Source organism: Zeus faber (genome assembly GCF_960531495.2).
Source record: "Zeus faber genome assembly, chromosome: 22".
Classification (NCBI taxonomy): domain Eukaryota; kingdom Metazoa; phylum Chordata; class Actinopteri; order Zeiformes; family Zeidae; genus Zeus; species Zeus faber.
In genome coordinates, this window is record NC_137209.1 from 18,260,552 (window position 1) to 18,283,845 (window position 23,294).

Genomic DNA, 23,294 nt, shown 5'->3' on the forward strand with positions numbered 1-23,294 from the left:
ACATTTTAGCATTTCTTATATATATATATACAGCATGTATATATATATATATAGTATATATATACTGTATATATAATGCATCCACAGTATACTTCAATTATTTTCGTTTTGTGAAATAAAAATCTTCCATCCCGAATCTTCAAACGCATTATAAGCCCAGTTATATTGTTATAGCAGCTGAATATCAGGGATGTTTGAACAGATCCCATTCGAACACCATTGGAAACGTATAAACAAACGTTACACCCCAAAGCTGTCTTTTTGTGCTTTTTAAGAAAATTTAGAGACGATGTGTGTGTGTGCGTGTGTGTGTGTGTGTGCGTGCGTGTGCGTGTGTGCGTGTGTGTGTGTGTGTGTGTGTATGTGAGTGTGTGTGTGAGAGTGTGTGTGTGAGAGTGTGTGTATGTGTATGCGCGCGCCCACGCGCGCGTGTGTGTGCATGCATATGGTTTAAATGGACAAAATACCTGAATACCCACCAACAGGACAGATTGCGCGTCCTCGCAATATGAATGCACCACCAACGCTGTCGTTTCTAAATATTCTAGATGCACATAGTTCAAACAATTTAAAGATATTTAAAAGTCTTCATAATGTCTATTTTTTACTTTTATCTTATGCCCTGTGGACCAAAGATTGTCGTTTGGTCTGTCCTTATAAACACTGTATTTGTGTGTGCGCGTGTGTGTGCGTGCGTGCGTGTGTATGTGCGTGCGTGCGTGTTTCCGTGTGTTTGACTGACAGCTCCCATTCATCATTCCATCTGAACAACCTGTCTGTGTGGGGTAATTACGGCCTGCGTTGAACACACACAGCCACACACACACACACACACACACACACACACACACACACACACACACACACACAGAAACACACACCCACACACACAGCAAAACTATAATTATATTATCCCGCTGCAAAACGCCTTTCTTAAACATGTTTTCACCTGCAGGAGGGAAACACCATCCTATGCGTGTAGTTACAGCAATTACTTCACAATCACGGCAACACGGCGAAGCTGCTGCCGCCGCACAACAGCCACAACACATCAACGTTGCAAAAAAACCAAACGTTATTGCACCTTTTACACCCGAAATGTAAATGTATATTTAAAATGTCGCTTAAACGAATGTATTTTTAAATGCGTATGTTCAATTAGAAAAGTAAATTATATGCATTTTTAAAATACATTTGATGTAATTGTTTTACTTTTAAATATATTTGTTTCGATTATAAGATACAGTGATTTCGTTTAAAACATACACATAAATATATACGAACGTCTTTTAAGGTGAACAGAAACGACTTTGTTATTATGATTGTGATTATTTTTTTTTTTTTTTTAATCTTTTTGTGTTTCACTCGGAAACTCGTGCGCTTTCCATTTTTTTTTTTACTTACTACCAAACGGTTTTAATGTACTTTTCACTATGCAATAAAAACCGCGTCCGTTCAACAACAACGACGCCGTCCGCTCCGACGTCCCGTGACCCGAGGTTGGGCCGCTCGCCGCGCGCGCTCTCTCGCCCGCCGCCTGCGCCAATCGCAGCCCGCGGCGCGGCGGACCGGAAGTGACGCGTGAGGGAGGCGGGGGGGCTCGTAAAGTCGCCGCGGTGCAGCCGCCGCCGCCGCCTCAGCCTCCGCCGCCGCCGCGTCCCCGTGTCCGTCCCCCCGCTCCGCTCCGCACCGCAGTCAACCCCAACCGCGGGGACCCGGTCACCCGTTGAACCCACGGGGAAGTCCCGCCTTTTTTTTTTTTTTTTTTTTTGTTGTTAACCCACGGAGGGGTTCGGCCAACACGCCGGTGCGGACCGGAGACCACCGCGCCCCCCCCCTCCCCCCCACTACTCCAGGACCAGCGCCATGCCGCGGCCGCGGCGGACCCGCTGCAGCAGCCCGGCTCCGGCCGCACGGGGGGTGGTGTAACACGGGTGGGGGTGGGGGGGTGGGGTGGGGTGGGGAAGATGAAAGTTGGTTCCACGGGGACCTGTGACACGCGCCGGCCGCCTCCAGTCCGTCCCCGCGTCGGTTCCTCCCCTGTTGCGTCCCTCCTCCGCGGTGCCCGCACGCCGCCCACGCAGGAGGAAGCCCGGCGGAGCTCCTCGAACCTGTAGCCGAGGAGCTTCCTGAAGGAGACTGGTCCACCCCCACCCACCCACACACCCACCCACCCAACCCACCCCTCCCTCCACCCCTCCACCCCTTCCGTCCCCTCCACCTTCATCATCTGGACTCTGGACCTCGCGCGTCATGCGGAGACCCACGAGGAGCGACCCGGCTCCGCGTTGACCGCGTGCTTTCCCCCCGCGAGTGGACGCTCCTGGTGGAGATGCTCCACATCCACCCGGAATAACACCCCACACCTCAAACTACACCCAAGTCGGGGAACCCCTCAAACTCTCGTGGGCTACAAAGTAGTGGGGCGGGGGGGAGAGAGACCCAGGACCCCCACCCACTCCACCCCACTCCACTCCACTATCCCTCCACCCGAGCTCCACAGCTGGTCCATGTTCGACCAGGCCACCATGGGCGACGGGCTCTCCCCCGAGGAGAGGAGCCTCCGCTGCGGACCCACGTCGCTGTGCACGGACCGAGAGCGGGACCGGGTGGACCCCAAGTGCCGCGCCGACGCCGGCGGCGGGTGCAGGTCCCCGGTGCAGAGCTCCACCGACACGCCGGGCACCTCGTCCTCCACCCCGACCTCCTCCAGCGAGGACGGCCAGGACAAACTTCTCGGGGGGGACCCGGACTACTGCCGCAGGATCTTAGTGCGGGGTGAGTCCGAGGAAATTATGAATTATTATTATTATTATTATTATTATTATTATTATTATTATTATTATTATTATTATTATTATTATTATTATTTAGGATTATTTAGGATTATTATGATTCTAATGAACGATTGCTCGGTTATATTTATTAGTAGTAGTATTGTTAGTATTATTATTGATAGTAGTATTTATTGATTTATTTTTCTTCTTATTCTTCTTATTTTTTTATTTTACTCTTTATACGCCCTTTATTTCAGCAGGAAAGTCCCAATAAGATCAAGAACTCTTTTTTCGAGTATTATTCGAGATTTATTTGTATCGGACATTCCACACCCAAATCTCTTTACATAAGGCAACAAAATACAATATACTAAAGAAAAAAGAGATAAAAGCAGTGAAAAAAGCGGCGGGCCTAAACCAAAATAACAAATAAAAAAGGGTGTTTTCGTGGAGGATGCAGCAGACAGTGCCTTCAGTCATTTCGTCCTAGATTTAAGAGCATGTTCACAGCTTCGTTCCTTGAAACATCTTTTACGAAGGTGGGATCACACCCTCAAAATTTGACCAAAAAAAAAAAAAGTCTCCAAAGTCTCCACAAATTCACCATGGTTCCTGACACCTGCACCGCAGTGGATTTACATATACATCGTTTTATTTATATTATTATGCTTCTCATTTCCGCATAACGTCACATGCATCATGTCATGTGAACAAACCATTGACTTCCTGACACTTGTAAAATATTTTTAAATATTTGTTTCTGTAATAATTTGTTACTAATTAACTGTTTTATTTTTTACATCAATTTATAAATACATTGTTGAAGGTCATTTAGTTGATAAAATGCAGTATTTCGCAAGACACTAAAATGTGTTTATAGCTGATAATAATTCCCCACATACTGTCGAGGTTATTACAGAACAACACATTTCCGCTTTTGGGGAATAAATAATGAATGGAAGCATCAACGGAATTATGTCTATTTTCAGTCCGAATGTCCATTGGAGTTGTTCATTCCTCCTGTTGTTAATCATCATAATGATCTCTATGCTGTGAGTGTCCACCAATCTCCCTTTAGCTCGGAAAACAAATTATAATTCACAACATTGAGATAGAAGAATTATAGAACGAGTGTGAATTCAAATCCAAAAATGTAATGAGCCTGATTCATCTCGAGCGATGTGTGACCACTGCTATGATCCTGTCCCTGTCCTTGCAAATGTAATTGTTATTTGTTAACATGTAATGAACTATGCATATTTTAAAATAACATATATATGTATTTATGTACACTTTTAAATTAGATATACAATTATTTAAAAATCTCAGGAGTTGTTTATTTTCTTAAAAAAAAAAAATAATAATAATGTATGTATACAGGATGTAAACATGAACGAGCTTTTCGAAGCACCGAACCTCTAGCTGCAGCATTCTGAGCATCATTTCATGCTGCTGTGTGGGGATGTTTTTACATCACGTGAAAGGGCCATTTTCATTAATATATACATTTATTTACATATACCTGAGTGTGACCTAATTACAGGTTCCCTCTAATTCCCAGGTAACAGTTTTACGCATGGCTCCTATGTACAGTAATGTGTAATAATTAGAATTCCAGTGTAACATGCCAGCTGTGCTGTAACATTGAGCGTATTCAATTATTGATATAGATATTCATCTGTTTTCCAGTGTTTGCAGCCTCCCAGTGAGGACGGTAAAAGGCCGTAGACGCTGTGGTGCCTCGTTCTCATCGTTCCCTCAGGTTTCCATACATCCAGTATGAAGCTAAACCTCAATTCAATAATTAATGCGTCGTCCTCGTTGGTAATAACGTCCCTTTTGGAGCCGGAGTCAGAGGTGTGTGTGTGTGTGTGCGTGTGTGTGCGTGTGTGTGTGTGCGTGTGTGTGTGTGTGTGTGGGGGGGGCAGCCTCTCGGGTCACGGTTTGTTTTTAAATCCGAGTGGGATGCAGGAGGGGGGGGGGGGGGGTGAGGGGGTCACCCAGGGGTCAGGGAGGCCGCGTGAAGCCGCGTTTCCGTTTCCGCCGTGCCGGTGCGACCCTGTGCGCGCGCGCAGGCGGGCGGCGCCGCGCGGACGCTGATTTTGCGGCGAATAAAACGCAGTGTGACGACGCAGAGCCGCACTTCTGCGTCACTACGGCCGTTTTACTGGCGCGCAAATAGTGATGATATCAACTGATGCGGTTATTGGTTTGCTCAGCCCAGGGTCATGTATTGCAGCCCCGTGTGTGTGTGTGTGTGTGTGTGTGTGTGTGTGTGTGTTTCCAAGCCCCCAAAAAATCCTGACCGATTCAAATTATATAAAAGTTATGTAAGTAGAATAGTAGTTAGAATATAGGTAGAATATAGCTTATATACGTTATAGTGTATATAATAGCTATGTAGGTGGAATATAGTGTATTAAATTGTTATGTAGGTAGAATATATTGTATATTATACTTATGTAGGAAGAATATAGCGTATTTAATAGTTTTCTCGGAAGAATATAGTAAAAATAATAGTTATGTAGGTAGAACACATCGTATGTAATTGTTTTCTAGGTAGAATATAGTGCAGAATAGTTAGAAAGGCTCACATTTGGAAGCCCGCCGGAGCACGGTGCCAACAGCGCCCAGGCGGGAATCGAACCCAAGACCTTCTTACTGTGAGGCAGCAGTGCAATGCACTGCACGGTATATAATAGTTATGTAGGTAGAATATATAGTATATAATAGTTATGTAGGTAGAATATATAGTATGTAATTGTTATGTAGGTAGAATATATAGTATATAATAGTTATGTAGGTAGAATATAGTATATATATAATAGTTATGTAGTTAGAATATAGTATATATATAATAGTTATGTAGTTAGAATATGTAGTATATAATAGTTTTGTAGGTAGAATATAATGCAGAATAGTAGTTATGTAGGTATAATATAATAGTTACGTAGGTATAATATATAACAGTTTTGTAGGTAGAATATATAGTATATAATAGTTAGGTTGGTAGAATATATTGTATATAATAGTTATGTAGGTGGAATATAGCTTATAAAATAGTTATGTAGGTGGAGTATAGCTTATAAAATAGTTATGTAGGTGGAATATAGTGTATATAATAGTTATGTAGGTGGAATATAGTGTATATAATAGTTATGTAGGTGGAATATAGCTCATATAATATTTATGTAGGTGGAATATAGTGTATATAATAGTTATGTAGGTAGAATATAGTGTACAATATAGTGTACATCATAGTTTTCTAGGTAGAATATAGTGCAGAATAGTAGTTATGTAGGTATAATATAATCGTTTTGTAGGTAAATATAAAATAGTTATGTAGGTAGAATATATCGTAAATAATAGTTATATAGGTAGAATGTAGTGCAGAATTGTAGTTACGTAGGTATAATATATAATAGTTATGTAGGTAGAATATAGCTTATATAATAGTTATGTAGTGAGAATATAGCATATATAATAGTTATGTAGGTTATATATAGCTTATATAATAGTTATGGAGGTTGAATATATCATGTAGAATTTAGCATATATAAAATATATAACTCTGCACTTATAATTCTCATGAAATTGGAATTACATATTTTATGGTTATGTTGTTTGAACGTTGCATATATGATTGCTATGTAACTGCATATATAATGATTAATAATGATAAATAAAAATGATTATGCTATTTTTTTCAGTTAAAATATATATGAATACATTTAAAATTACATGTAATTATAAAACATCTGAAAATATTCTATCTTCTATACCTATATGTTGCATTAACTGTATCACTTCATTAAAAGTGCTAGAGAGCTAACATTACAGAAAGAATTCCGGATCGTCTTTAACAAAATGAAAATAGAAACACAGCCATTCCACGACACGAGATGAAATGAGGACAGAAAAAAAACCCAAAGAGGAAAGTGAGACCTCCACACTTTCATAAATCAAGTTCAATATAAAACCGTGTGTCCTTTACCCAGTCCAATAATAATAATAATAATAATAATAATAATAATAATAATAATAATAATAACAATAATATTAATAAAAATAATAATTACTACAACAACAAAAACAACAATATATTATTTTCCTACGTAGACGCCAAGGGCACCATCCGCGAGATCGTCCTCCCGAAGGGCCTCGACCTGGACCGGCCCAAGCGGACGCGCACCTCCTTCACGGCGGAGCAGCTGTACCGCCTGGAGCTGGAGTTCCAGCGCTGCCAGTACGTGGTGGGGCGGGAGCGCACCGAGCTGGCGCGCCAACTCAACCTGTCCGAGACCCAGGTGAGATGGGATTTCAGGCAAGGAAAGAGGAGATAAAATGAAAATCACATTAAAAAGAAAAAAAAAAAATATATATATAGGATAACATAAGATAAAAAAAAAGAGAAGAAAAAGGCAAAAAAGGTGTATAATAGATCTTACTGTTTAGAAAGGCCCCCATTGAGGCACTATAGTAGAAATACTATTATTAATATGGATTTGTTGTATTTTTTATTTTTATTTCTCTCGACATGGCGACGCTATTCATATTTCAGATCAACATGAGTTATTGATAAAACAACAACAGGTTGGTCTGCATTTGGCTTAACAGTATAAACAATATTATTCATATGTTATTTTCGAATTTTTTGTATTTTTATTTCTCTCGACATGGTGACGCTATTCATATTTCAGAACAACATGAGTTATTGATAAACGACAGGTTGGTCTGTATGTGGCATTACAGTAGAAATATTACTATTAATATGTTATTTTTGTATTTTTTTTATTTTATTTCTGTCGACATGGTGACGCTATTCATATTTCAGGTCAACATGAGTTATTGATAAGCGACAGGTTGGCCCTCGTCTGTGTTCCCGTTTGCTTGTCTTGCAGCTCTCTAGAATGCATGAATATTGGAGGGACGCGTGGATGGTTTGTTTTAAATCCACTGTCTGGCCCCCGTTTGTTTTGTTTTTTTTCTGATATCGAGCTTGGAAACGGACTGTTAGACCTTTCGGGCGAGTGATCCAATTTAGCCGCACAAAGAGCTGATGTAAGATCCAGTGATCTTACACTGGAAAAAAAAATACTTTGATTATTTATCAGACCATATAAATGCATTTTATTGAAGTATTTATGCGGGCGTTGGGCGGTTGAAAACCACGTGGGCATTGGCTTTTTTTTTTATGGGCGCAGCAAAAAAAATCATTGTCTCGCGACCTCGGTGGAAGTTTAGATTCGTTTTTGAGATCCGGTTCTTGCCGAGTCGCTCCGTAAAACGAGTCGTTCGATTTTCGGACTCTTCTTCCGTTCGATTCGGTCGGTGCAATGGGCGGATCGGGCAGAGTTGGTTCCGCCCTGTCGGACGTGGGATTCTTAAGAAAAAAAACAACGACAAAAAAAAAACCGAACAAACGAAAAAAAACAAAAACCCGGTGAATTATTTATCCACGGGGCAGGATGCAAAGTGCGGTGGATCCCAAACATCTATTCGCCTCGTTCCTTTAAAAGCAGTTGTGTGTGAATCACAAAAGTAATTTACTTCCGTCAAGAGTATTTATTTTGGTGGAACTCAAAGGGTAAATCTGTCACCTTCAACACAAATTATTCCACACGCCTTTGTTTTACCACATTTATTTAGTTTAATAATTATTTCAAGTTTACACGTTGAATATTCTTGAGCACGCCCAAGGACAAGGAACTCGTGTGGGTGTGTTGCTCTTTTTCGCTTTTCAAATCGAGATTCCCGACCGAACGAATGTCCCCCTGGCTGCCAATGAAACCGGCGAACGACTCTTTTGCCGGGGTGAGTCCCTCGCCCCGAGTCGTTTGAAACTAATCGTTTGCGAGTCTTGCATCTCTGCCTCCACCTCTAGAATAAACCTGAGGGATTCCCTGCTGCTGGGAGGCTCTGCATCCACAAATCCACCTGATCACTGTTGACATGTGGGCCTTCCTGGAAAACAACCAATCAGCTCCGCGGCGCTGCATTCAAATGATCTCAGCAGCGTGACCTCTGACCTCTGACCTAATGTACACAGTGACATAGAGGGATCCCTCCTCGTTTATTATGGACTGTTCAATGGAACTAATTAAACACCTGACTCAGGCCTCTATATGTTTTTATTATTATTATTACTATTATTACTATTATTATTATTATTATTATTATTATTATTATTATTACAATATTAATTATTATTATATTCCATGGAACCATGACAATAGAATAATAATAACAACAATAATATTAATAATATTAATAAATAAACATATACCGGCCGAAGTCAGGTGTTGAATTAAGTTCCATAAACAACACTCAATAATAATAATTATAATAAAAATAATAATTACAATACATTTTGAGTTTAATCTTTCCAGCGCTCGTAATTTATAGGCGCAGCCTGAGATGTTGTTGTTTATGTTGTATAACGACGTTATACTACACCACAGTGCATGTGTGTTGCAGGCAACTATACCATGGCTTTTAGTCGGGGAAGCTAGATTTTTTTTGTCAACTCGGGGGTTAGGCGCTTGCTTCAAAAAAAGAGGATTTTACTGTGACTGCTGTTGCAAACAAACATTCGTGGCTGCGAGCGTGCAGACCCGCCGGCTTTACGTCAGCAGTCAGCACATCTGACGTATAATAACCAGTTAATGAGCGCGTCGAACCTCCACACGGGCGTCGTGGTGCGACACAACTGCCATGCAGAGTGGTGCACTATACACCCCATAATTTATCAGCACAAAAACGAGGGAGGCGTTAAATCCGAACGGGACGCACCGCCAGGCTGCGGGCAAGGGGTCGAGTCCCCGTCAACAGAGGTGCGAGTTGTTCGTCAACACGTGCGCGCGCGCACACGCACACACACACACACACACACACACACACACACACACACACACACACACACACACACGCACACGCACACGCACACGCACACGCACACACACACACAAACGGTGCAGACTGAGTGGGACAAAGTTTTTTTTTTGTTTTTGTTTTTTCTCTGGTCTTTGAGTTTATGAGATTGCGCCACCGCGCCTCGACGGCGGTGGCAAGAACAGCACGCACGTGGGTGTCTTTGTTGACCAATCACCGCCGCGCATCAACGACACCCCTCGTTCTACGCACACCCGTGACCGTGAAGACGGGGAAGAGTGGAAACCCGGCGCAAAAAGGGCGACGTCGACGCGTGTCGACATTTCAGAGACCCCGAATTTTCACCGATCGCATTTTCAGGGGGAGCACCCCCCCCCCCCCCCGGCCGCAGGCCTGTGAAATGCTGATTACTATTATTTTGGAAACTTTAAAGTCCCCGACCCACGCTCTGCGTATGAGTGCAAATCGAACACGAAAGAAAAAGACGACAACAGCAAACCCACGATCCTTTCAAAAGATGCAAAACGTTGCTGTTTTTTCATTGCATCTCGCGCGTTTATTGCACATGAATACACCGTTTATCGGCGCATTGAGGAAGAGTTCGCTCAGAACGCGCAATCACCGTGTCCCTGTCACAAAAATAAACACAGTGGATGACAATAGATTATTTATTGCTTATTAGATGATTAGGTAATATTTGTTGATATGAAATTATATTTATTTCGTATTATTTTATATAGATATGTTATATTTGATATTAATCAATATTTACCTACTATCACGCCCGCCTCTCTATTATGGATATTGTGCGCATTTATATTTATATATATTATAATGTTCTTTCTTTTATTTATTTTTACCTTTGTATGGTTTGTCATTGACATTCAGATCTCCAGTCATTGTATTTAAATTTCCTATACTCTGCTATTAAAGCCCGATTTTAGTCGGATTCTGAAGATACAAAGCCCACCCAAACGAATAAAAATAAACGATTAAAAAAAAAAAAGAGTATTTTTTTTTAATTTAAATGTTCTTAACACCATGCAGAGCATCTACCGGTGGCGGTATAATTGTCAGCACCATTATGCTGCACATTCAGCCCTGAACTCCACGGTTCGGGACCGAATTCATGTGTAAAACGGAGAATAAAGCAGAGTGTCCGGGAACACAGAGCCATTGTGTTGACACTGCGGGTGTTAATGGGACCTGAGGATGAGGAGGATGAGGAAGAAGAGGATGATGAGGGTGAGGGTGATGAGGGTGAGGCCATCTGATCGTGACGGTTCACACTGCGGCGTTTTACCCATTTTATTCCACAATTAGATTCATTTGGGGAAGTCATCCCCGCACGTTTGGCCACTTTAACCTCGTTCCCAATGCTTTCAAGGTGGATTAGAGGAATGGTTTATTTTTATTTTTTTACCTTGAGGTTTTTTTTTTTCTGATTGCAGAAATAAATTGGTTTAAAGGGCAATTTTTTTGTTGCAGCCTCACGTTTCAAAAAAACTGCATTTATGCTTCTTGGACAAACTGACGGATTTATTATGGATGTACGCAAAGTGCGCCGGGCCTTCTGATTGGCCGCCCGTGTCTGTCACGTGACGCGCACTGTCGCTATTTCGATTTTCGTCTCCAATTTGGCGTGGAAGCGCAGGGAAATCAATGGCTTTATTATTTGTTTGGCCTTTTCAGAGCGATGCACGTCCGTTGTCGATTCGCACCCAGTGTTTCGAGTTGCGCACAAAGTTTTCAACGAAACGAACTTCATTAAAATCACCACAGAACCTAAAAAACCACATTGGCAATGACATTTTATTTAATGATATTCTACTGTGGAACTACCCGACACCAATATGTCTCATGGTTTAATACTTTAGTAGTTTAAAACCACTAGGAATGGAAAAAAAAACAATAAAAAACAACAACACAACAACAATAAGAAGAATAAGAATTATTAGAAGAATATTTTAGTTATTTTTCTAAAAAAAAACACATTTTGTTGATTCTCCACAATAGAAGCTCCGTGTTTTGATATTATATTGTTTATATTATGTTTATATTTATATTTAACAGGAAATTCGTATTTGGATCTTATTTTCTTAGTCCAGCCCACTGTAATGTGCAATGTATATTATAAAACACACGCACGCACGCACAAACACACACACACACACACACACACACACACACACACACACACACACACACACACACACACACACACACACACACACACACACACACACCGTGGCACAACTAGCAAAACGGGGGGTTAATGTGATTCATTTTCTGGGAGTTAAATTGATTTAAAATTCCGTGTCTTTGTCATGGTGAACAGGAAAGAACAACATTAGAAGTAGGAAGGGAAAAAGAGGAAGGAAGGAACTGACTGAAGTGAGAGAGAACGGGGACAGAAGGAAGGAAGCACATACGAGAAAAGAAGTCGGGAAGGGCAGAAGGAAGAAAGGAAAGACGAAAGGAAGGAAGGAACGAAGGAATGATGGAAGGAACGAAGGAAAGACGGAAGGAAGGAGCGAAGGAAGGAAGGGAGGAACGAAAGAAATAGAGAAAGAAAGAAAGCAAGCTGGACCCAAGGCAGGAAGGAACGAAAGAAGGAAGGAGTGAAGGGAAGGAGGAAAGAAAGAAAGAAAGAAAGAAAGAAAGAAAGAAAGAAAGAAAGCTGTACCGAAGGGAGGAAGGTAAGAAAGTAGGAAGGAGTGAAGGAAGGAAGGGAGGAGAGAAAGAAAGAAAGAAAAAAAAGCAAGCAAGCTGGACCGAAGGAAGGGAGGGAAGGCTGTAGGAAGGACAGACAGAAGGAAGGAAGGAGTGAACCGGCTCCCGGAGTTGGACCGGACCGCAGCGCGGTGCGCTCCCCCGGCAGGTGGCTCCCAGCTCCTGCCTAACGCGGCGGGGGGAGCCGCTCTCCGCACGCAACAGCCTGGCGTGCTCACACACACACACACACACACACACACACACACACACACACACACACACACACACACACACACACACACACACACGCACGGACACGCACTGGCGTTGACGCAGGGTGCCGGTTATGGACAGTTTGGAACTGTGGTCAATTTGGCTGCAAATGCTTCACTTCACAAATATATTTTTTCAATTCACGTGCAAATCGTGTAATGTGCATTCAACACATACTTTTGGATGCCAAGTGAAAGACAATATTATCATTTTTTATCAGTATCATGAATATTATGATTATTATTGTTTTTTGTAGGCGTATTAAAGGTATTAATAATTATGATAATAAAACGATATTATCCTATTATATATTATAATACTACATTATTCAATTCAATATTAGTAATAATTATATCTAATTAAATTAAACTTTATTAAATTCTATTTATTAAATTCTACTCAGTGTGCCCCAGCGCTTTCCTATTTTAAACATTTTCTCATTCTGTTTCCAAATAAAAATCATCTCCAGGTGTTTTGTATTAAACATTGTAGATCTTTCTTATTAAAATGCATTCCTGTTTTTTTTTTCCCCACTAGTTAGGTTTAATACACAATTGCAGCAAGTCCAATTGAACTCACGTCAAACCCAGCGGGGGCTAGGTGCTAAGATAATTCAAATATCAGCTAAATGTGTAATCCTGGAACAAATGGAAGAGATGAAGCAATGCAGACATCCCTGCATCCACACATTAAACTCTGGTGGCATATATCACATTTCAGCATCATTTAAGTTTGTTTAGTTGAGATACATGCTTGTTTGGGTGGATATTATATATATATATATATATATATATATATATATATATATATATATATATATATATATATATATATATATATATGTGTGTATGTGTGTGTAAGTGCCTATGAGTGTATAAGTGAGTGTCTGTGAGAATACACTGTATATCATTGAATTAGTGTATGTGGGTGGACAGTGTGTGTACTTGACTGTAAAAAAGGATTATCACAGTGTAATTAAACACAGCAATCAAATGATAAATACACAGACACATTTGTGTAACAGGAAAACAACACAAGATCAGTTTCACATTTGGGGGAATGTGACGTGTTTGTATGTTCCAGTGACAAGCCCTGGCGTCTTTAGGACGGAGGCCGGCAGATATCCGAGCTCGCCGCATCTGTGTAATTCCTTATGATCGCTAACTAATCTTCCCAAATCCAGTGAAGAGAGGAGCGTTCTAATGACGCGTAGTTCCTCTGTTTGGAAACTGCAGCTTCCCCTAATAAACCCCCTGCTGTCGCCCGACTCCGCCCTTCTGGACGAACCAGGGGCTGAAGGGACACGCCATGGAGGCATAACGCCATGCGGAATGGCTATTGGTGTCATTGGTAATCCCATAATATGTTCATGTATTGATGCCAGTTGAGGTATTCTCTTCTAAAGAATTTGGGTTCTTAGGTGGAAGCATCATTTTGCTGCCGGCTACTCAATGTTCACACAAATATGTAAAAATTTTTTTTTTTTTACCATAAATCAGTTTGCCACAGCACACCTTGCCTCCTAAATAGATAGTGCCAATGTCTGGGTAATTTGCAAGAAGGTCGTTGAACTTGGCGCTCCCTGTTCGACGTTTGTATATTCATTCTCCGTGCTGTGATCTACCCCCCGTCCTGTCTCTGTGCGCCATGACGGCTCCACCCTATCCGGCTCCGCCCGTGTCCAGACATCGTTGTGAATGTCCCCGCTGTGTGCATTGTTCTGCACGGCGGCCCCAGACAGCCGAAGTCTGGACGGCCGTCTGGGGCCGCAGCGGTTGCTGCCGTCGTCTGGCCGCGACGTAGCGTCGCGCAGATGTGGCGCGTACAGGGCGGCACAGTGTGGGGATTGTCCCGTCCGAACCCGAGCCCTCTGAGGAAGGGACGGGGAGAAAGGAAGGGGGACAGACACGCGGACAGACAGACGGAGACAAGCTACGGGGCGAGGAGCCGAGCCCACTTGCGGCCATTGTGCATTCATGGACTGCGTTTCCATTCGGCGGGAAAGTATGCTGCTGGAACCGGACAAACAATTACTGTTGTCTGGGCGGTGAGGACGCTACATAACTACAGTTACTATTGTGGTCCTGGAGTGGTCCTGGAGTGGTCCTGGAGTGGTCGCCTGGTGTTGGGATGACTTGGACTTCATTCGTCCAAACAAGGGGTCAGAAGGTTTCTGCCCAGCGTACCCTGCTTATCCAAGAGGTTTGGAAGAAGTCCCCCGGTCACCTCTGGTTTTACCCCTAATTACGAGGGAACACCGAACAGTCTCGTTTGCCTCCTGAAGGTGTGGCATGTGTGTCTGGACACAGGGCCCTCGCATGCGGCTCCTTTGAGTCGTTCACCAGGCAACGTGTAATTCAATTAACCTCCTGGATTAGCCAGGAACAAGACACCTGTGTTTCCCAGCACAGAGCGGATGAACCCAATTCGCGGAGTTCAATGTAAAGCCAGAGCCACGTTAAAGTCGTACGCCGGGAAGAGCGTGAGGGCAGCGGCCAAGGTACATCAATGACACATTCATTGACATAACGGAGTGAATGTGAACCCGCATACGTTACCTATACGACCTATATTTAATAGAAGACACAGAAGTGAGTTTGAAATGTTATCGTCTTCATGATTGATTCAAAACCATATTGGTTTTACTTTCTAGTACTGATGCTGACAATCCCAGGATAAAATGTATTCATTAAATACATTATACTACACTTTACATATAGGGCCTGTCCTCATATCTTGTTGGGTGTGGCCTCTTCGGGATGTCCAAGTGGGAATTTGTATTTTTGGTCGCACAGGGAGAGGTCGGACAGCGCTGTGAGGCTGTCCAGCATCGGGTCAGGGGGGTCTGCCAAGTAGTGCAGCATGCAGCAAAAAAGCATGTACCTCTTCCTACATCCCTCCATGCTTCCTGTGTAGCTCATCCCCATAGCAACGCAGAGGCGGGAGGGACACTGAGGCAACGTGGCCTTCCCTTCGATTTCAATCTTCATTATGTGTCTGTCTCTAAAACCTGGACATCACAGGCCGCGGGGGCTCTGGGGAGTGGGCAGTGGGGGGTTGTGTGCAAGGACGGAATGGATGGAGGAAGGGCGGGATGTCGGGATGTTGGGAGGGAGGGAGGGAGGCAAGAGAGAGGTGGGCCTCATAATAGTCCCAAGTGCTTTTGCACTAAGGAGGATTAGGGAGCCATATCTACCAACGGTGCTGTAAAACAGGGTTAACCCCTGGCTGAACTTGGCTGGACATGTGCTGCTGCAGCACTCGCAGGGGCAGATCAGGTTTTGCCCGGGGCGGGCGGGGGTTGGGTGGGCAGGGGGTCAGTGGTGGCTCAGGTGGCATTTCAGTGCATAGTATCAGAGCAGCATGACTGGGTCGACAAATGGAGACGATGAGGATGATACTTAAAACGAACTGATGGGGCGGGGCTATGGCGGCAGGAGGAGGGGATTAGGGGCGCGTTGAGTTGGGTATAATCAAGAGCTTATCAGGTGGTCAAGGCGAAGATGAGACCGCTGCGCTTGTGCCGTGGCTGAAGGGTAGCCTGGCTTTGGTGTTTACTGTTTGCAGGAAAACACACTCAACATACCAAGATCACGAGTACCGAGAGAGGAGCATTCAAAAGCAAGGTGGGATAAATGAAGGTCAGGGTCCACAAGCGTGGCCGGATTGGTGTTCCTAGAGTTCCGACCACGTGTTGATGAATGATGGGAAAGTTGACTGAGAACACTTTCTTACTAAGGCTAACGGAAGGAGAAGTATATAGGAAAAGATGGGAGGACAAATATATTGAGTCCCTATGACATTTTGTTGTATTATAGTCTGAGTATAGCTCATGGATGCATCCTTGGATCGCCAATTAAGATGTAATTAATTCGTCACATTCCGATTGTTCGATATGTGGAAGTAGCCGCCGTCACATGCCATTGAGTAGCCGTTGGTTCTTTTCATATTGTTGGTTGCATTTGGAGCGCGGCATCCTTAAGCCGCTGTCGCTCCGTCACATAGGACCAAAAAGCCACGGGTCCATCTTGCGGCATTGCCGTGGAAAGGGGTCGTTGGATGGTGGGGCCCGTCACATGCCTGGGATCAGGGGTTGTGGGCAGGGTCCGGGCGGGAACACTAAGTGGCTGGATGGGTCATCGAAAGTGTTAGAAAGACAGTCGGCAGGTGTCCTGCTTAGCGAGGGCTTAACCTTGCTGCCCCCCCGGACCATTTTGTGTCAGCGTCTTTGTGAAGGTGATGCAATGTGTCGTGGTGGGGACCCTTTGTTCACTCGTGCAGTGACCACAACGACACGCCAAAGAAAAAGGCTCATTCTCCCAAAGCCCGGGGCGTTCATGAAATATTTCTTTCCTTCCGATAACGATCTTATACCCGGATGAAGGTGCGCTCGTGTCACACTGGGACGTAGAGTTCGGCCGCTTGACCCAAGCAGGGCGTGTCCCCGCGTGGTCCCCTGAGCGCTTCAGCCCTCCCTGGGTCCCGCCCGGTCCCTCTTCCACACTGTGGCATGACGCTGGAATGCTTTCCTTCCGCCGGGCTCCCCGTCGCGGTACATGATGACGGCCCGACAGAGCGGCCATTTCTCGGGAGATTGTAAAATCTGCACACGTTCGATGGAACAGATGCTCACGTCGTGAAGGCCTCAAATCCAAAATCGAGTCTAGAGGATCCTCTTTGGAAACTCTACAATTTTAGAAAGGCGGTCAAGGCGGCCCCGCCTCTCCTTTGCCTTTGCCCGTAAGCAGCGCCTCCTTTGCCGCCCGACCATTTTCCAATCTTTATTTTTCACCGGGGTGTTTTCTTTCCGTTTGTCTCCGACTGCCCCTCTTCGACACCGGCCCCATCTTCCCGCCCCACCTCCACCCCCACCCCTCCCCTAATGCCCCCGCCTGGTGCTGTCCCCTGGCATCTTCTTCTGTCGCTTCCCATTCCAGGAGCCTTTCGTGGTTTTTCATTATCTGCCCCAGCCCTCGCCCTCACCCGGACGGGGCGGGGCGGAGCGGGGCGGGGCGGGGCGGGGCAGGCAGAGAGAGAGAGAGAGAGGGAGAGGGAGAGGGGGATGGAGGGGAGGGAGGGAGGGAGGCCAGGCCCGGTGCAAATGCAGGTCACGGCAGATCCAGATCTCGCTTCGGTAATCTCCGCCCCCGCCCTGAACCCTGGATCCCATTAAGAAGGATTTACATCCAGTAGTGTAGTGCACCAGAAGCAGATCTGCCCCCCCCCCCCCCCCCGTCTATTTAAATCACACACACACACACACACACACACACACACACACACACACACACACACACACACACACACACACACACACACACACACGCAACCACTGAGGAAGGATTGTTCTATGGCAGAACCAGTACCAGGTGGTGTTTGGTTTGGAATGTAGCTCCACAGACTCATACCAGTCGCTGAAACATCCTCCCTCCACCACCTCCTCCTCCTCCTCCACCTCCTCCCGTCCCCTCCCGTCAGTCTCTCAGGTCTTTTCGGCTTTTCGGCTTTTCCGGGAGGGAGGGACGGGGGGGACGACGACGGGGATTCTCCCCAGATCTCGTTATTTGTGTCGTGTTTAAAGGAGGAAGCCACCGCGTCCACAAAGCGGGCGCTCAACCGCCGGGCCCCCGGGCCCCAGGGCCCCAGCCGGGGCCGCGGGGACAAGCTCTGGGCGGTCGGGGAAATCCAGCGTCGCCGTTTCAGCTGCTGGGGGCCGCTGTTCCGAGGGGTTTTCTTACTTTTGGGGCGTTTTTTTTTTTTTTTTTTTGCCCCTTCTCCCCCTCCCTGCTTCCCACGTAGAAAATCACCTTTTACTGGACGTTACAAATTTGAGAGAGAGAGCGAGAGAGAGAGAGAGAGAGCGAGAGAGAGAGAGAGAGAGCGCGAGAGACATCTCCGTCCGATTCCACCTCTGTGCTGTGACCTGCCCCGACCCGCCCCTGCGGCCCCACCCCCTCCAGCTCCACCCGGCTCCACGCAACCCCCTACAGCTCCGCGGCACGCTATACGTTAAGGCGGCGCTCCACCTCATCCACAAGGACGCGGAGAGGTCACCGCTCCTCTCCCTCTGGCTGCTTGCAGACTCAGCTCGGTATATTACATGCTACATGCTACATGCTGCATACTACATATTACACTCCCCCCCTCATGCTGCATGCTACATGCTACATGCAGCATACTACATATTACACACTACATGCTAGATGCTACATCCTACATGCAGCATACTTCATATTACACACTACATATGTGCTACATACTACTTGTATAAACAAATGAAAACTGTATTCATTTGTATTCATTCCGTAACTTGTGCTCCGTTTGTGAAGTGCGCTGCTACTGTTTAAGCATGATTCAAGCTTTTTATCACCTTTTTATCCTCGTCTGTTTTGAAATTTTGTGCAGCAACGTCCTACTGAGTTTCCAATCAGGTTTCACCTCTTTTTGAATTGCCTGAGGCCAACAAATGAGTGATGAAAGGTTTGTCTCTTTTTGGAGAGTTGGCGCGTCAGACTGTCGGGCTCCCCGTCCGCTCCACTCGGGCGGTGTAGCGAGTCGTCCGGCTCCGGCTGCGAAATGGAATTCCCGCAGGAATCGTTTTTAGCGGAACGCAACGTGCAAATCAGTCGCGTTCAATCTCAATCTCGCCGAACGCCCCTTTTTTTTTTTCCTCCCTCTCCTCCCCCTCCTCCCCCCCAGGTGAAGGTGTGGTTCCAGAACCGCCGCACCAAGCAGAAGAAGGACACCACCAAGGACTCAGACAAGCGTCCGTCCTCCACCTCCGAGTCCCTGGCCACGTGCAACATCCTGAAGTTGCTGGAGCAGGGCCGCCTCCTGTCGGGCCCCCACGGCCCGCCGCCGCCCCCGCCTTCCCACCACAACAGCCCCCACCCGCTGGGGCTGGGCCCTCTCCCACCGCCCTCCTCCTCCGCCTCCCCCCCGGGCATGCTCAACGGCATCGGCGGCGGCGGCGGGATGGGGACGCCCCCCGGAGGCGGGGGCGGGGCCTTCGGGCTGTCCCTGGCCGCGCCCCCTCGCCTGGGCGTGGCCCCGCCCCACGCCCTCTGCTTCTCCATGCCGCTGCTGGGCGGAGCGCACCACGAACTCAGCTCCGCCTATGGCTGCGGCTCGTCGGCGTTCGAGCCGTACATGCGGCTGGACAGGAAGGAGAACGACCTGGGCGGCAAGAAGACGGTTTCCTAGGCAACGACACACACACACACACACACACACACACACACACACACACTCTTCTCGAAAAAGGGGCGGAGCTAGGGACCCCCGGATTGTGAGAAATGTGAGGAAAAAACGAAAAGAGAAGTAAAAAAGTGACGAGAGACGGTGCCACGATCTCCCCACAGCACTAACGCACACACACACACACACACACACGCACACACACACACACACACACACACACACACACACACACACACACACACACACACACACACACACACACACACACACACACACACACAAAAGTTGTGAATTTTCCAGATGTCCTCTGTGTGTTTGTGGTGTGTAACTCTGGAAGACCAGTTGTTTTTGGGATCCTCTTCTTTCTGGTGTAATGCGTAGGTGAGTGTTGTTTTCTTTCTCTCATTTAGAATCGAATCCTCCTTTTTCACTTACGATTCAGGACAGAGAACTCAAAACAAAACCTGGAACCGGACCGTTCACACTGGGTTCGGGAAGGGCGTTTGTGAGACATTCGGGGATCACCGAGAGATCCCGTTTTTTTTTTTTTACGCTTCGGAGAGACGAGCAGCGTCGCCGTCTCTCTCGTCCCCGAGCGATTAACATCTTTTTTTTTTTTTGTAAATTCTTTGTTGATCGTGGTTGTGAAAAAAATGTGTCTGAAAACGGATCTGGAATTCATCCGATCCTTCGGGGATTAAAAAAAAAAAAGAAAAAGAAAAAAAAAAAAAAAAAAGAAGAAGGAAAAGGTCGCGTCGGAGAGGAAACAGCCGCGCCCTTTTGCCAAAGCATTTATCAGTATTCTTTTTATTCTTTTATATTTTTTGGGGCGGTGCGACACTTTCTTGCCCCCCGCCCCCCCCCCCAAAAAAACAAAAAAACACCAGTTTCCGAATCCCGGCCTCATCGTTTAGAATTTCCACACCCCGCTCCACCCCGCTCCACCCCTCCAGCATCCTACTCTTCAGGTTGTTGATGTTGTCGTCGTCGTTGTCGTCGTTGTCGTCGTTGTCGTTGTCGTTGTTCGAGACACTGTTTACATTTGAGATTTGCCGACGCGAACGCGCTGGGAGGAGGGCGCGTTGCCGTCCTGTCGTTGGGGGGGTGGTGGGGGCGTGTCGCCCTGCGCCGCTCGCCATCACGTCGCCCTTTCACCTCGTTTTGCCGCCACCCTCCTTCAGTTGAGGCTCCGCCCGGATCAGCCCCACCATTTCCCCTCCGCTTTACGTTCGTGTTTTTCCGCCCGACGACTTGGTCTCTGCGCCGATTTACCCACGATCCCACACGTCGTTTTAAAAAAGGGGGATTTTGACGGAGCGGAGCGCAAGGTGCGTCTCCTCACTCCCCCGGGGGGGGGTGGAATTCTCCCTTGGATTGGCCGGGCGAGCAGATGGAGCGGAAGGAGCGCAGAACCTTTCCGCCGCCGACCCGTTCCGGCGGCGCCGGCTCGCCCTCGATTAGCGGCGGGGTCAGTGGGGTCGGCCTCGCCCCCCACCCAGGTCCTTTCATCCTCCCTCCGCCGTCCTTTCACCGCGTGCGCTTCCCACCTGCCGCTTCTCCTTTCCATTCACCGGGTCCTCTTTCCCTCCGTCTATCTATCTATTCATTTCGGTTTCATCCCATTGTCGAGTTATTATGTCCCCCAACCCCCTCCACCCCCCTCCACCCCCGGAGGTGACGGCGCGCCAATTAGGGCGGTGGCGTGACATCAATTAGCAGCGGAGGTCAAGGTGTATTCAGACGCAGCTTCAAAGACCTTTCACGTTTCCCGTTGTATGTCACGTATGAAAGCGCTCGGAGCTCTGCACACACGCGCGCACACACACACACACACACACACACACACACACACACACACACACACACACACACACACACACACACACACACACATGGGACTCTGGGACTTTCAATGTGAGCAACAGGTTAGCGCTTGCTGTGTGGGCCCCGCCCGCTAGCCCCGTCAGTGCGTTGCGCCGCTACGCTGTGGGCGGCGGCTGTCGTCCAACACCGTATTTATCATTTTCCATAAGCGCGATGCATAATTCACTCACTCACTTTTCGGCATAAAATATTGAGCGGAGAGACAACGCTGAGAGGTCAGAAAAGCCCCCCCCCCTCCCAGTTTGCTATTTAATATTCCACGTTTTAGGATCGCAGCCGCGCAGAGACTCTGGCCCTGCGCCACTGGAAGCTACATCCAAGGACTTTTATTTCACCAATTTCTTTCATCGTTCTCAGCGTTGCAGGTTGTATTTTTATTTTTTTGTTTTTTTCTTGTTTTTAAACCTTTTGCGCCGTCCTTTTATTTATTTATTTATTTATTTTTATTCCTGGTTTTTAAAGAGCCCACACACACATTTCTTTTCTTATTTTGTGTCTCGAGAAAAAAAAAAAAAGACAAAAGTAAAATTGTGAAAAAAAATAAAATAAAAAGTAAAAAAATAACATGGGTAGATCCACAAAAGAAAAATTCAATTTAAATGTTTAAAGGTTTGACTGAGACCGTTTTTCTTCGTGTTGTTTTCGGTTGTTTTCGGCGGTTAGAGCCCTGGGGTCGTTTTCCTTTCCAAGCAAGGACGCCGCGGCCGGTGTGTGTTGCAATGTCTAATCTGGTTCTTTTCGAGGCGCGTTTGACATGACCTCAAACGCTGCAAAAACAATGTTTTTCTTTTGTTTTTGTTTTTGTGCTTCGGTCGATGAAGTCGATTGAAAGAAAACAAAGAGACCAACTCGACGTTGCTTTCCGTCAGACGGACCCTTTAAGTCCTCCACTTCTTTTCCAGCGCAGTGGGAGTTCTTCTTTTATGTGCAATCTCTGAACGCCGTGCAGCGGCGCGCAGGCTTCGCCCCGTCTCGAAACCTGAATCCCGATTCGAGTACATCTGTGCGTTTTTGCTATTTCCGTGCACAGCAAGGATCTGGCCTCCACCAGCCACCAGGGCTTTACTTCCTCTTTGTGAGAAGTAAAATAGTTTGATTTTGTTATTTCAAGTCTAACTGGCTCCTTACTATTACTCTAGAAAAACAAGCTCTATTTGCATATACGTGAATATATGCACATATCTGCATATATTCATCGATATGTGTATGCATTTTTGTGTGTGTACATATTACCATTATACATATATGTATTTGTATGTGTGTACATATATACATGCACATATATGCATAGATGTGTACATGCATATACTGTATGTGTATATATATACTATGTATATACATGCATATATATATATGCATGTATATACAGTATATAAATATATATACTGTTTGTGTGTATATATATATATATATATACTGTACATGTGTACATATACTGTATATACATGCATATATATATACTGTATGCAGTATATGTACATTTCTATAGATCTTTGCACAGGTTTCTCCACCTCCGTTCTCTCTGGTTCAACAGGTACAACATCATGAGGAAAA

The 23,294-nt window shown here is 45.7% G+C and overlaps 1 protein-coding gene across 1 annotated transcript; it reads left to right on the forward strand.

Moving 5' to 3' along the window:
* Positions 1-2,510: 2,510 nt before the first annotated feature.
* vax2 (ventral anterior homeobox 2) lies at positions 2,511-19,859 on the forward strand (the record flags this gene model as incomplete). The annotated part of the gene is made up of 3 exons (XM_080023753.1): positions 2,511-2,778; positions 6,897-7,084; positions 19,356-19,859. 3 exons carry the CDS (start codon positions 2,511-2,513, stop codon positions 19,857-19,859), a joined length of 960 nt encoding a protein of 319 aa, XP_079879879.1.
* Positions 19,860-23,294: the final 3,435 nt, after the last annotated feature.